At 36.2% G+C, this 15,451-nt stretch overlaps 3 protein-coding genes and 1 pseudogene across 9 annotated transcripts; 1 reads left to right on the top strand and 3 right to left on the bottom strand.

Moving 5' to 3' along the window:
• Positions 1 to 304: 304 nt before the first annotated feature.
• Positions 305 to 3,494, bottom strand: LOC106416106 (UDP-glycosyltransferase TURAN-like). Of its 7 annotated transcripts, XM_022708224.2 has the most exons (17): positions 3,476 to 3,494; positions 3,315 to 3,390; positions 3,079 to 3,187; positions 2,943 to 2,976; positions 2,808 to 2,863; positions 2,572 to 2,709; positions 2,344 to 2,492; positions 2,182 to 2,271; positions 2,024 to 2,090; positions 1,871 to 1,934; positions 1,678 to 1,783; positions 1,455 to 1,597; positions 1,218 to 1,390; positions 1,097 to 1,149; positions 943 to 1,018; positions 724 to 852; positions 305 to 560 (listed from the first exon to the last, which is right to left on the bottom strand). In XM_022708224.2, exons 3-17 carry the CDS (start codon positions 3,172 to 3,174, stop codon positions 528 to 530), a joined length of 1,407 nt encoding a protein of 468 aa, XP_022563945.2. In that variant the 5' UTR covers positions 3,175 to 3,187; positions 3,315 to 3,390; positions 3,476 to 3,494; the 3' UTR covers positions 305 to 527. The 7 variants fall into 7 exon arrangements, with proteins under 7 accessions (XP_022563945.2, XP_022563944.2, XP_013712392.2 ...); XM_022708223.2 differs by lacking the exon at positions 3,476 to 3,494 and having other exon boundaries at positions 3,315 to 3,428; XM_013856938.3 differs by lacking the exon at positions 3,476 to 3,494 and having other exon boundaries at positions 3,079 to 3,243; positions 3,315 to 3,408.
• LOC106416108 lies at positions 3,461 to 4,870 on the top strand (annotated as a pseudogene).
• Positions 4,838 to 8,068, bottom strand: LOC106416107 (serine/arginine-rich splicing factor SR45-like). The gene is made up of 12 exons (XM_013856940.3): positions 7,800 to 8,068; positions 7,649 to 7,714; positions 7,315 to 7,406; positions 7,047 to 7,093; positions 6,882 to 6,962; positions 6,615 to 6,786; positions 6,311 to 6,530; positions 6,177 to 6,242; positions 5,964 to 6,077; positions 5,632 to 5,698; positions 5,467 to 5,531; positions 4,838 to 5,123 (listed from the first exon to the last, which is right to left on the bottom strand). The coding sequence occupies exons 1-12, from the start codon at positions 7,970 to 7,972 to the stop codon at positions 5,054 to 5,056; spliced, it is 1,233 nt and encodes a 410-aa protein (XP_013712394.2). The 5' UTR covers positions 7,973 to 8,068; the 3' UTR covers positions 4,838 to 5,053.
• Positions 8,069 to 10,131: 2,063 nt separating this feature from the next.
• Positions 10,132 to 13,681, bottom strand: LOC106413571 (cold-responsive protein kinase 1-like). The gene is made up of 6 exons (XM_013854322.3): positions 11,829 to 13,681; positions 11,598 to 11,713; positions 11,300 to 11,498; positions 10,975 to 11,218; positions 10,760 to 10,910; positions 10,132 to 10,689 (listed from the first exon to the last, which is right to left on the bottom strand). The coding sequence occupies exons 1-6, from the start codon at positions 11,887 to 11,889 to the stop codon at positions 10,303 to 10,305; spliced, it is 1,158 nt and encodes a 385-aa protein (XP_013709776.1). The 5' UTR covers positions 11,890 to 13,681; the 3' UTR covers positions 10,132 to 10,302.
• Positions 13,682 to 15,451: the final 1,770 nt, after the last annotated feature.

Genomic DNA, 15,451 nt, shown 5'->3' with positions numbered 1-15,451 from the left:
AAGGATTTGCATGAAGACCAAATAGAACTGAAACAAGTAAATCTCAGAACTAACCTATTTGTAACAATTCATATTGATGTCTATTATACCAAAGTATTTCTTATAACAAGTAAAATATTGCTTGTGCAATTACTTGCACTAATGTGTACATAAATCAAAATATTTGGGACGACCTAATCCGATAAGTTGAACTAATTACTTGAAAGCATTCGGTAGTGCCTGAATGAATAAGTCAGACAAATTTTCACTTGAACGAACATGTAGACATGATCATCGCAATACTTATGCAAGTGATGTAAACGACTTTGGTAGAATGTGTTTTGTCATGTCTTCTTTGATATATATATCTTTGAGTTCTGAGGTACATGCATCATTGTCCTAATACATAATTGTTACGGCTTCTTTCCATGTTGAAAGACCAAAATCTTCCCGATATATGAAGATTTGAACCATACGCACTAGCAACTACCTTCACTAAATCGCTAAAATCTATGCGTAGTTGGAAGAGGTGGCTGCAATGGTTTGCTTCATCGAACATCAAGAGATAGCGGTTCCACCACCTGTAAACAGATATCATGTTTATGATCTAGAATTTTGGAGATAAGACATCAAATAAGAAATCAGATCTGCAATGGATCACATATCTTATTGAGTAGTACAACAAAAGTATATGCAGCCTGAGTATATGCGTGTGAGATAGTGAGAGAAGCTTAAGGATTTTGCCTGAGTAATCAAAGGTTTTGCACATTCATCCCACTCTGTAGCCCATCGACCCGAAGAACCAGTCTCCATTGCACCCGCTTTAAGCGACTGTAAGGCATCACAGTTAACCGGAAAGCCCTTGAAGAGGACCTGTTAAGAAAAAAAGAGAATACAAGAACATTACTGGTGTTAACTATGTTAAAAAGTGTCTTTGCAGAGAGACAATGAGTTAGTACTTACCAGTAACTGATCTGCTAATTCCGACGAAGATGAAAACAAGAGTCCGTTCTGCCCATCCTTAACGAGTTCTTGAATACTTCACGAATGATTTAAGGGTTAACAGTGTTATTATAGTCTTTGTTTATGAAAATATTGAAAGTCAATGATTATTTACCATGAGTAGGAAACTGAGCAAACTGGTAGGCCACATCCAAACATATCAACAACCTAAAACGCAAGACATCGTTAACCTCCTTATTAGCACTTATGAACTACTACTATAATGGACCTATTACCTTCATGGGAAGGTCTAAACCAGATGAGGAAGTGTGTAAGCAAACACCTAGATCTGCAGAACCTAAAAGCAATGGGTAATCTTCAGCAGCGAGCCACATTGTGCGGAATGCCACATGTTTGAGGTTTAATCTTTTGATTTTCTCCTCGTACATCTCCTTTTCAGGTCCTTTACCTTCATGGACCATGTAAACATCTCATGATCAAAAACATAAACAGCGAAATATTATTATCTTTACCTGTAATGATGAACAACAGATTGGGATAAAGGTCCTGCTCTTCTGAAATTTCGGCTGTATCACTTCCTTTAGATCTTGCAGCAACACGCCGATCATACATCACTGCGGCTTCCAATAGGATACCAAAATTTTCATCAGGGGTCCTGCAAAGTTCATATTTTAGTATTCAATGTCATGGGAAGATGATACCACAACTGAAAAAGGAATGATGATGTGTCCTCACCAGCTTGTGCTGCTCACAACAAGAGCTGGTCTGTTTTGTTTCAGCAAGATGTCAGCATTAGTTTTGGTAGTAAAAAGGGTTTCGTCAAGCACTTGATTCTCCAACTCTAAATTTGAATTAAAAAAAAAATTGGTATCAGAATGGAGAAGCTCAAAAGGAATCAAAACATGGAGTATTAATTTCAAGGAGATACCTCTACTAATGAAGTCATAGACACCAGATGGATGGCAAAGATCTTTCTTCACTCGGCAAAACAACTAAGGAAGTAAACCAAATTTTCTGTTAACCTCAAGAGTAAAAGTGATTGATGATACTAATCTAAAAAGGAAGAAAAGACAAGCTAAACCTCGTGTCTTTCTTCAAGCAAAGCAGGGCGGAAAAACTCAGGAGGCTGATCATATAAAACTTTGGCTCTGTGTGTTTCAATTCAGAACATTATAACATACAAAATTAGAATCACATAAATTATATACTGGTTATGATCTATGAGCAATCTGATCTCACCTCACTTCCCAATTCTGTTCCAGTTCATGCTGCATTGCTTTTGTCACACATAGCGAACCTGTTGCCATCTTTCCGTAATGCATCTCAATCCTAAACCATGCAAAAGATAAACACTTCAACCTTAGAACTATCAATAATTTAGAGCCATGTATATATACTTACCAGCGGTACAAGGATACAAAGACGTTGTTCCTTCCCAAGGACAACGCCAGCAACGTATATCCAAAGTTATGCCAATCAACAACAAACGCTGCACGCCTCCATGAACTCGCCCACTTAACAGCGACTAGTGTTGGAACGGAAGGAGGATTCTGTAGGAACAACAACTCTCTCCTAAGTTACGTAAGAAAAGCTAAAAAAGGTTAAAAGTGAAAAGAACAAAGACTTTACCTGAACCAAGAAAAGGTCAGGTGCTGGTACTTTAACGAAAAGAAACCAGAGAAGCATTGTAAACTGGATAAATGCCTTGAGCAAGAGAGTCACAGGGTAAAGTATCTTCGGCAAGAGGTGAATGAACCGAGGCTGGGCCTATGGTATCCAAAACGTAGAAGAAACAGATGATGATGAATCTACATAAAATTATTCTAGTAGTTTATATGTTCAATGAGTTGATCGAAGAAGAGTACCATGGTATGAATGTGGATTGATGGATGCTTTAAAACAGTTTCATGGGGTATAGAACCTAGTCATGAAAACTAAAAACATTCAAAACAATGCAATGATGAGGCACAAGAACACACACTAAAAGTTTGAATCTTTACCTCCGTATGCAACAATGTCCACTTGAAACGATGCCTGCATTTTAATGTGATACAATGAAGCTAAGGAGTGGGAAACTGAGTCAAGCCAATAGAAGAACTGAACTGAGAGATAACGTGATCAAATTGAGAGATGAACCTGACGAGCAAGAGAAAGAGCGTGATATTGCATACGAGGACTTCGACCAAGATCTCCAAGTACCACTACACAAGCCCTTCCTCTCTTTCCCCTCATCGTATCCTCTTCTCTATAATCTCCACATAAAGTTAAAAATTACAACTTCATCGACCTCAGACTCTGCTACTAATCCACGAAAAAACTACCAAATCAACATCTTAAATGCGAATCCAAACAAAAATTCTAAGAGATCAAACCTTACGGTGCTCCCAGATTCCGTCTATGCTGCTCCGGCGAAAACTTTTCCGACAAGGCGGAGGAGATAGAGATTCACTAATGAAAAAAAAAAACCATAAACTTAGGCCCGACAACTAAATGGGCTCATGAGCTAAAGCCCATAATATAATTAAAGAGTCACGTGTTTGTCGCGTGAGTTGTTAAACGAAACGAGGAGGAGTTCAGGTTCACGGCGAGGCCTCCGTCGACGGCTAATCGAGCAACTTGCGATTGTGAGACGCTGATGCACATGAAGGATGGTAATAGTCAGACAGGTAACTTTCTGGTTTCAGATTTAACTATTATGAATATGTATAATTGAGTGAGGCTTTGTCTCATCTGCTGTTTTCAGGAGAAGTTGCTCGTACTCTGGTGGGGTTTCTGGAAGTAGCCATTACAATGATTGTTTTCCTCAAAGGCTTTTACCCATCTGGTGAGTAAGATATATGCAAACAGCTGCGAATTGTGTGTTATTTAATACGGTTGTTGAATTTACATCATCTTTTGCGTTTGTGAAGCCGCGTTTGAAAGGAGGAGATATATGAATGTGGTGGTGCAAAGGGCAAGGCATCCTGAGCTACGCGACTATATTCACTCTGCTGCTTCTGGTTTACTTCCTTTTATCCAAAAGGTTAGTGTATGTATAGCTTCTTTCTATGAAAACAGACACACTTTTTATTTCCACCACTGAAGAAAAACCCACCTCCAAGATCTGCCTTTCTTTCCAGGAATTATTTGGTAAAACACATATGATCATTATAGAATGACGGCTTTGAACAATGTTTGTAAGCAGGGTCTTGTTGAAAGGGTAGCGGTCATCTTTTTCAGTAATGATAATGTTCCTGTGGAGAGGTTCATCTTCAAGCTTACCATTAACCTGTCTTCCGCTGCTTCAGTAGAGGAGAATCAACTGGAATTTGCGCTTAGGTCTTTCTTGATCAAGCTTTCCGTTGCAAAACCCCTTGTCAAGCCTCTTCCTCCCAGTAAATGCATCTCTAGCCCCACTATTTACTTCCTAGATGTCACATCTTACAACGATGTTTTTTTATGTTCCAAAGCTTTTTTAACTTTTGCCTACTCTATACAGACTGTAGATGGGAAGTAACGGCTTATCTAAGGTCACTTCCTGAAGTGGGTTCAAGCAAAGAAGGTGAGCTATGGATTCCAACAGATACAAAGCAGTGGATGAAACCGCCAGTTATTACGCCCGTCAAGTCCCTGAACAGCGAACCACTCTGCTTGCAACTTTACTTGGAACACCCTAGTTTGTCTGAAACACAACCTTGTCAAGCCCTGTGATGTCGTAACGTATAGATCTCAATTGTATGAAATGCATGAGCTCTGGGCATCAGTGGACCCGTTTTCTTAATCCTGATGCATAATTGCCTTGTACCGTCTCAGTAGAACGTGAAGGAGAAGAATATTGTTACGATTTTACGTCACCGCTTGGGTGTTACGATTTTAGAAAATCAAGTAAATTCTTATGGAATAACAAGATGAATACTTGAGAGCCCTAACAATATCGCTTTCCTCCATTTATTACTTTTCAAATAACGCGAGTGATAAAAATCAAAGTCTGACGTCATAACTCATAAAATAAGACTATTGAAATCCAAATCACTCACAAAAGTATCTTTGAACATCCAACATTATAGCCACAACTCTCATTTGGTTACTGGTGAAACTTCTGCCGAGACATGATGAATGGAGATTTATTACATTATGTTTTGCGAGGAGGCGGTGAGCTGCTACTGCTGCTGTTACTGCTGCTTCTTTTTCCTCTCAGTGGCCTACACATTACGCAACAACAAGTTCGTTCTATAAGATTAGTAGACAGTGTGCGCTAAAACATTTACAAATTATTTGAACTAACTCCTTTTGTCCTTTCTTCATCACAATCACTCATTAACTACCATATCCAAGATTATCACCACTGTTATTAAGCATATACTATTATTGATCTTCAATATCAATCACGTGGAGTTCTATAGTTATCAAAATCAATCATTTATAAGCGTCCGTTCCTACTATATATCTCCCATCAGATATTGGGCTAGCATTTTTATACTAATGCATGCTACAGAGTGCAGACTCAATTGTTTGGACATGTTTTAAGCGAAGAAAGTCATTTACCTCTTCGGACTGCGGCTCCTTGAAATCTTCCTAGGACTGCGGCTCCTTGAGATCTTCCTAGGTACCTGTAAGTTTTAATAAACGCACACAGAAAGTCAAAACACATATATAAACAAAGGCATCAACATTTTTATAAGTAAAAAGGGATCTTCAACAAACCCTTACCCTTCTGGGACTAGGGGAACTAGAGTAAGAAGATGACCTCCCACGTCTCCCAGCTGGACCTCTTCCCCTGCTTACAAACAAAGACAATTTTACACCAATTGCAGACTCCACATAAATCTATATAACTTGGTCATATTTGGTATAAACGTCTCTATGAACCAATATGTAACAAACCTACATACAAGGATAACACACAGTATAACTTGAAATATACGCGTAAATTATGCAAAATCTAAAAAAAACATGGCATGGCTCTTATATGTATCATCATATGCACTATCTTAACTATGCAACTGCAACCAAATAAAATCCAGGAGATATCAAAGACATACCTGCGGGGTGAGATGGACCTTGAACGAGAGCGACCAGGTCTACGAATTGGGGATCGGCTACGTCTGCGGATAGGAGATCTTCTGAGGGGACTGCGTAGCCTTCTTGGAGGTGACCTGAAACATGCCCAATTCAAAATATTTACACAGTGACGACACCTTTAATTCCTATACTCCAATCACTAGGAGCGTAATTTGTGTAACTCGTAGACTTACCTTCGCCTTAGAGGAGGAGGAGACCGTCTTCGAACAGGACTGCCACGGATTCTTCTAGGGGAGCCCCTGTCGACATACAAAAGGTGAGTCTATTGATTCTGAAAACACCATAAACAGATGCTACCACAGCTAACCTTGGAGGAGATCTTTGTCGCCTTGGAGGGGGAGAAGATGGAGAACGGCCTCTAAATGGCGATCCTGCCCTGCGTCTAGGTGGCGTATCACCGCGACGGCGGATAGGAGAGCTAGGCCTCCGGCGAGGAGAAGAAACAGGCAATCTCCTAGGTGATGCGCCTCTCCTAGGCAGTGGTGATCGCCTTCTTGGAGAAAGTGATGTTTTCCGTAGCGGAGAAGCTAATCACATATAACGGTAATAATCATTAACACTCACCATATGAAGCATATATACAACAATAACAAACATGAATATAAACGTACTCTCTCTTGGGCGCTTGGGCCCATCTTTCTCAACGTCAGCACTGGCATTATCAGATTTTGGAGCCTCTGCTTTTGGTGCACTAGAAACAGGTTTAGGAGGTGGAGGTAGAGGTACTTTCTGACGCGGTGGTAGAGTGAACTTTGCTTTAACAAAGTTTCCATCAATTTGGCCCTGCGTTAAGTAAACAAACAATGCAAGCATAAATCTTCTCAGACAAAATGTTGAGATAATAACATAGTGCATTTTACATATGGAAAATGACATACACCATCCATAGAAAGCTGAGCTTTCTCAGCATCAGATCTTGCTTTGAACTCAACATAAGCATATCCTTTGGGAAGATTAACCTGTTAATGTGTGAAGAAGTTAGGAGCCAATTTCTTAACAAGTAATGCCAGAAACAACAGAGAAAAGGCGAACAAGCAACTTACAGCTCGATCCATAGCAAGTTCTACGTGTACAACTTCACCAAAGTTGCCTATACATACGCCATAAAAAGCCCTTATTAACACACAGTGCGAAGACATAACTTGAAGCCAAGTAAATTGGTCAGCACAAGCAAAATACAACAACCATAATGCCAGCGACTATACATGATCCATATACTACTGATCTTAGTTGAGATCAGAAGTACTGGTGTACACAGTTATCATGTAACAAAATCAGAGGAAAGGGATAATGCAAGACCAATTCACATACCAAATATCTCTTTCAGATGGCCTTCATTCACATTCCTGCTAAGACAATCAACATGGAGAACAAGTGATTCCTGAATAGGCGTAGTAGCTTTCCTGAAATTTATAATTCGATTGTAAAGTCAGCAAAAGCAAGGATTTCAAACACTGAGACTTTCAAGCAGAGATACCAATACAATAAAAAGATACAAAATCAGTTAACACGTTATGACCATTCGTTAATGTTAATAGCATTGTTCTAAGTAAGCCTCAACTCTCATCAGGTCACACACAGAGATAAAGAAAGATGTTAATGTTAACATTATAAACTAGAGAATGTTATGAGTTTGGAGACCTACTTAGAGGGTGAAGAGGCTCCTTTTGGAGGAGGAGGAGAGCGACCTCGCCTAGCAGCCCCAGCAGAACTGTAAAGATTAACCAGATTTGGACTCAATCCACTTCCTAAAGGAGCAACATTACCAAATCCAGCGGTGAGAAAGAAACCCTAACCTTTTTCCTCGACGAGGAGGGCTGCGACTCCCTGAGCTGACGCTACGGGAAGGAGATGACGAAGAAAGAGACCTGGACCGACTCGAACCGGAGCGGGAACGAGATCTGGAGCTGGAACGAGATGAGGACCCGGAGGCGGATGGAGAACGACGGCCACGGCTTGGTTTCGCCATGGGCGCGTTTATCGAGCAGAAGCGAAGGAAACCTCTCCGGTTCAAAACCCTAGCGGATAAAAGTAAAGACGAGAGACTCTGAAAAAAAAAATTGTTTGGTCCTTTCGTTCGCGGGCTGGGGATTTACCAACCAATAGAAAGATTCGTCGGTGGTTTTTATTTTAAAGGCCTTTTAGCTTATAAGGCCATGTATCACTTTTGATGGCTTTTAAATATGGTATTTTATAAAAACTTTTATTTTGTAAACCTTACCTAACATTTTTTCAAAAGTATTTTAAATCACACAATAAAATTTGGGAAAAAAAAACAACTTGTGATCTTTCATGAGATCAGCTCAGCTCATTTATAATATGTAAACTCGAACTCAAATCATCTAAATCTTATATATTAAAACAGAAGTCACAACTTTGATTCATGTGTGATATTTTTAAAAATGGACCTAATGGACCTATTCCTAGAAAGTCATGTTACATTTAATCTCTAATCTTATCATTTAAATTTTGGGCAAACCAGAAATTTTTATTGGGCTATCAATAATTGAATTTAAACAATAGATGATCCATTGGATTTATAGATAATATAAATTAAATAGATATAATATAATGTTTCAATACTATACCTCCATATGTTAATTATTTAAATATTTGTCGATGTTAAATTTTAAAATTATGAAGATTTTTTTTTTAAATAACAAAAATCATATTATCTAACAATGATTAATCTTTATTACCAATGAAATTTTTTTATTAATCTTTATTAATCTTTATTGGTTTAAACCAATGAATTTTTTTTTTAAACTATATAGTTTATTTTAAAAATTAAACAAAAACTAAATGTTTAATTATTTACTCGATAATATAAATCTGTGAAGCGAAAAGTTTAATTTTTTTAAAACTTTCTAAATTTGTGAAATATTACAATATTTTTAAATATGACAATAAAACAATATTTTACTAATCTTTATATATATAGTTACGATTTTAATAATGAAATAATAATCCGAAAATATATATATAGAAGAAGATACAAATACATGTGAAAGTTTGAAACAATCTATTCAATGAAAAAAATATACCGTAAACTTATTTTGTTTTAAAAATTGATAGACACATATATATTATAATATATACCAATTTAGAATTGAAAACAAAATGTTTATATAAAAATAAATGAAAACAAAAACCCGCGCGGTTGCGCGGATCGAGATCTAGTCATGAGTTAAATGAGCTAACTCGCGATATTGTATTAAAATAATTATTTTAAAATAATTATAAAATAAATTATTAAAATAAATTCTATAACATTATTTGAAATTTAAATATTAAAATAAAGGTGAAACAATGATCCAAAATATTAAATTAAATTAAAGGTTGATCCAAAATCCTTATTTTTCGTGAGAGTCTACTTTCTCTTTTTCTAAAAAGTTAAAGATAATTTTAAAAGTTTAATTTCTATATTACTTATGTATATTTTACATTTAAATTTTTGGAAGATAAATATGATTAATATAGAAATTATCCAATATATATATATATACACATATAATTGTAAATATAAAAACGACCAAGCTCATGACCTGGCATATGTTCATTATAGATCATCTAATTTAAACTCGATCGTTAAATTCATTTATTAAATGAACCTAAAATTAGAGATTGTGTTCATGAAAAATTGAGCTGAATTGAGACAGTCCATGAGCTATAGTTCACACCTAAATAAAACCCAACCAGTCAATAGTCTTCTCCTCACGATTATATTTTCGAATTAAGTTTTTGTTTCTTATAGCGGATTTTTTTCGGTAATCTTCTTATAGCTTTTTTTTCATATCTCATCCCTATCTTTTGCTTGGCGCAGGTAAATCTGTCTTTTGATGCACCTCAATCAATATGCCTGCTCGAGTTTGATATTTGCGTTGTCTTTTCCAAATTCCAAAGCAACCATGTTCACATGGAAACTTGGTCTATCATCTATATATGTGTGTTTTGGTCTACGTTCCCTTCAATGAAAACCAAAAGTAACATTATCATCATTTTTCATATAACGTTATAAGTCATAGCTTCCCGCCAGTGACGCTCCACGAGAGTTTCTGTCTTCCCCCAAAACATTGCATTACAGCGCAAAACCACGAGCACAAATGTTTCTGAGACTCCAACCTTGATAAAAAATGTGAACAGCTACTTCTCTCTTTTCTGGGACAAATTCGTATTCAAATTGAAACTTATATACACACACACACACACACAAATCTCTGTTTGCAAATCAAAGAAAGAAGAACCTGGATGATGACACACACACAAAAACATCAAACACCAAAAAAAAACATTTATTTTCTAATTGGTAATGCTGAACGAATAAATCGCATTAGTTGATGAAGCCCCTGATGAGTAACCATTTGAGTTGTCACTAGTCCCGGAGCTAGGCGAGGCATTATAAGAAGAAGGGTTTGTGTAGTTGCATCTGCTCACTTCCTCTGTCTTTGTTTCCACCGGTTCTCTCACTTTCATGTCCATAAAATCAGATATCAAACCCGGCTTGGTTATTTTCTTGGTGTCTATATCCTTCACCACTGTGGACATAGTTGGCCTTAGCTGAGTACCGTCTTGAGTGCACAAAAGACCGATTCTAAGGTACCGGCAAGCCTCCTCTGCGTCAAAAACTCCGCCTAACGCTATATCAACAAGATCCACGAGCTCATTCCGCTCATAAAGCTCCCAAGCCTGTGGAGTGTAACACAAGGTTATCTCTCGAAACATTGAGAACTAGACCAGATAAAAAAAAGTAGCTTACTCTTTCTAGAAGATACTGATATTCAGTGGGTGACCGTGTGTTTTTGTTACTTCTTCCACTGACTATCTCCATAAGAAGGACTCCAAAGCTGTATACATCGGCTTTACGCGTCAACTGTCCCCTAGCCGCATACTCTGGCGCTAAATAACCACTGTCCAAAAACATATGTTAGTGAGAATTTGAAAAGAAGGGACATATAAACATTTGGAACTCACATTGTACCCGCGACACAAGTGCTGACATGTGTCATGTTCGGTGGCATAAGCCTAGCGAGTCCAAAATCAGATATCTTGGGGGATAAATCTCTGTCAAGTATTATGTTGCTTGCCTTGATATCTCTATGAATTATGTGTGGCTGTACTTCTTCATGAAGAAAGGCAAGACCTTTAGCAACCCCAACGCAAATATTGGCACGAGTGCTCCAATCAAACTGTAAACCACTCCTAGTGTAGCCCCCAGCTAGAAAGAAACATTCATTTGGTTAGAAATGAGTAAATGACATTCCAAACACTTAGAGAGTAAACAAACTACGGGAATCACCTAGAAGGGTCTTGTTCTCGAGATAGTTGTAAACAAGGGTCCTGTGATTCCCCTCCACGCAGCATCCATATAACTTAACTAAATTCTCATGTTGTATCTCTGAGATCACATTGATCTCAGTCAAGAACTCTTTTACACCTTGTCTTGATTCAGCTGATAGAACTTTGATAGCTGCCACCTTTCCATCTTTAAGATGACCCTATAGTCATCGAAATTTTATTTCCCCCAAAGAGTTAAGAACATGAAGAGAGAATTTAAAACAAGAAGAGTAAGCAACTGATTTTTTTTTATCATTTACCTTGTACACAGAACCAAACCCTCCTTCTCCAATTTTATTCAGGGCATTGAAATCATCTGTAGCTTGACGAATCTCTTTGTATTTGTAAATCTTTACCTTTTCTGTCAGTGAAACTTCTGTTTGCATACATATATATATATATATATATATATAAAGTTAGAGGAAACCAGCAACAGAGGTAATGAACCAAATAGATAGCAATCCATATATTTCAAGAACGTGTGTATTTACCTCCATCAGCTTCTGAAGGCTCTACTCCACTCTCGTGGCGTGAGAACCAGAAGCAACCCATCAGTGTAAAACAGACCTGTGAAATTTTTGTGCGATTAATTAGGACTGTCGAAATGGAGGACTTGAGGGATGGATGAAGAAGAAGAAGGAGAAGATGGTCTCTATTTATAGAGGCGGGTAAAAGTCAATCGTAAGCACAAGTCAGTATCTTTCTTTATATGTTGCTCTGACGACCAAGCAACCTACGGTCTTTTCTTACTTTATTTCTTTCTTTCTCATCTCCCGGTTATCATTTATGAACCGACCTTTTTAAGAAGTCGTCGACCGTTTTTTTTTTCGGGCAATTTTTTTTTTTGGGCAAAAAGTCGTCGACCGTTTAATTATTAATTATTTCGTATTATCACTAATCTTTAATCTATGCTATATTCATGGGCATAATTCTTCATCTTTCTTGGTATAAGTATTTGCTTCTTTTTTTTTAGTATAGGCCAATGTCTTGTCCATTAAGGATGAAGAACCAAATATTTTCCTTCCTGATTACAATATTTGGAATAAACGCTTTTCAACATGTACGTCAAAAGGAAAAACCAACACTTGTTGTCAAAAAAATGCTTCATTGTTTTCTTTTGTTAAGTTCTTTTTATTCATATATGTCTATAGAGATTCCTCACGCCGATACAGAAACAAAATGATTCTACTATTTATTGAATAACTTATAAAATGAATAGTATGATTACCAGATACACTTTAATGTTACAAAATAGCCATGAAAAACTATTAGGATTTACGATGTCAAAAAAAAAAACTATTAGGATTTATACCCAATTAATTTGTTCACGATGAAAATCTAATTGGTTTTATCTTTTAAACCGAGTGTTATGTTCATTTTAACTAGTAATAATAGTGTGATAACGTGTATAAGAAATAAAACAAGGAACTGCTTATTAAATATTGATTCTGAATGAACTGTTTTAAAAAAACAATAGTTAAACCTATAGAGTTAGGTGATGAAATGCATAAACAATGACAAAACAGGGGTTTTGAAAGCAATTACGGTTATAACTTATAAGAAAGTGGAAGGAAACTTCATCACATTTTCATGTTTTTTTTTTGTATATCACGTAGACACGTACAGAAAGAAGAAATGGGACTGTGTTCACACGGCTGAAAATGTGGACCGGTAAAAACAGTCTTCAGGTGAACTCTCTTCGCTGCTCCATGAAATTTGATGAATAAAAACTTCAGACGTCACCTCCAACAGAAACACATTTCATACGTCAAACAAAGCTTTACAAAGGATCAAAACAAAAGAGAGTTTTACACCCAAAAAAAAGAGAGTTTTTAAGCTTTAGGTCAGCGCCTTTTAGCAATGATGGCAACATTCTTAGTTGATATGGTGAGAGATGGGAAGCACTAAAGCTTCAATTGAGCCTCCTTGTTTTTGGAGAAACGTAAGTCTATCAAGCAAGATCAATGTCACAAACACTGGTTCTAGTGCAGCTCGAATAGACTACTGCGGCCCTATCAGTTCCTGCTTTATATTTATTTATTTTGAGTTTAACACCACCAAAGACAAGCATCCGTGAATTTGTGAGAATAGAGACATCAAGAATTTCACTGGGAACAAGCGGTTTGGTTTAAAAATCACACTAAAATACTCCTTCATTTTATGGATTGCTATAAAGGAGAGACTGACAACAGGTGATCGCATGCTAAGTTGGAATGGAAATATTGATCCATCATGTGTGTTCTGTCACGACCCGATAGAAACAAGAAGACATCTGTTTTTTGAGTGTGCCTTCTCAGCGCAAATTTGGGAAGTTATGATGCGTGGAGTTCTATGTGATTCGTTTACAACAGAATGGGATGAGCTGATGAGACTGGTATCAAATACAAACCAGAGCAGAACCAAGCTTTTTGTCATTAGATATATGTTTCAATCTGTGGTTCATACTATATGGAGGGAGAGAAATAGAAGGAGGCATGGAGAAGCTTCTTCACCAGCAGCTCTTCTAATCAAACTGCTGGATAAGATTATGAGGAACAAATTCACAGTTATGAGGAGAAAGGGAAGAAGTGATTATGAAGGAGGAATGGTCTTTTGGTTTGCCGCAAGACAAAGCAGTATAAATGGAGTCTAGAGAGTATATAAAGAAAAGAGTATTTAATTTTTACAATAGATTAGAAAAGGCTACACTTGTTGTAACAAGAATATTTTTTTTGAGTTAAATTTAACATTAAATTCAAAAAAAAAAAAAGAGACAAAAGAGAGAGTTGAGAAATATCTTACCTTGAAAGCATTAGCTTCCTTCTGCATTGTCCATTATTGTACCTATCTTGGATAGCTGGATGTTGCAACGTTGATGTTTTTGAATCATTATGAGACATGTTTGATAGACTTGTGTTTCATAACTATTTGAGATGCATTAGGACCAGTGCTTGAGACATTGATCTTGCTTGATAGACTTATGTTTCTCCTTGTTAAAAAAAAGACTTATGTTTCTCCAAGAACAAGGAGGCTCTACTGAAGTTGTAATGCTTCCCAAGTTCCCATCATTGATCTCACCATCTCACCCAAGGATGTCGTCATCCTTGCTAAAAGGCCTGACCCTAATAAAGCTTTAAAACTCTGCTTTACCTGTCCCCGTCTTCTGCGTGTGAACATAGTCCCATTTCTTCCTTGTGTTCGTGTTATATACAAGAAAATGTGATGATGTTTCCTTTGACTTTTCACCGTAATTGCTTTCAAATCCACGGTTTTTATCATTGTTTATGCATTTCATTAGGGCTGGATACGGATCGGATATCTAAAAGAAAGGCGTGGCCTTTACTTACTCTCACATAATATCTATTTGAAGATATTTGTGATTTGATTCGTATGTTACGAATATCTAATTTTTCAATTTGTTTTGCTTCGGAAAAATATGGATATCCGGAAAATAAATAGATATTTGCGGATATTTACGAATACTTACGGATATCTCATCCGCTTTGATTAATACAAATAATCTTAAAAATTCAATACAAATTTATTTTTTAATATATTTTTTTGTATGATATATAAAATAAAAACTAAAAAAATAGTGAAACTACATATTTTGTAAATTTTAAACTTAGTTAACAATTATAATAACACAAAACTTAAGAAAAAAATTATAATTGCTTTATAAATTTTTTCTCTTATTTTTTATATAGTAATTTTATATAAGTAATAATGTGAATAGAATTTGTCAAATAATTTGTTATAATAATAATTATATAAACTTATACATTTAAAACATTAAGTATAATCAAGATGTACATGTATTTATATATTTCCGGATCGGAGCGGATATCCGCTTTCCAAAATTTTGATATTTGTGATTAGTTTCAATTTTAACGGATATTGATTTTTAGTATTTGCTTTGCTTCGGAAGTTTACGGATATCCAGAAATTTCGGATCGAATCGAGACGAATAACGAATCGAATCAAATTTAACGGATAAAATGGTCAGCCCTACATTTCATCACCTAACTTTGTAAGTTTAACTATTAATTTAAAGCCTATCATTGAAAATCTCTATATTTAATAAGAAATTCCGTACACGTTATCAAATTATTATTAGTTAATATATCTAATGTAT

This window comes from Brassica napus, chromosome C8, assembly GCF_020379485.1.
Source record: "Brassica napus cultivar Da-Ae chromosome C8, Da-Ae, whole genome shotgun sequence".
Classification (NCBI taxonomy): Eukaryota; Viridiplantae; Streptophyta; class Magnoliopsida; order Brassicales; family Brassicaceae; genus Brassica; species Brassica napus.
This window is presented reverse-complemented; position numbering and strand designations above follow the sequence as displayed.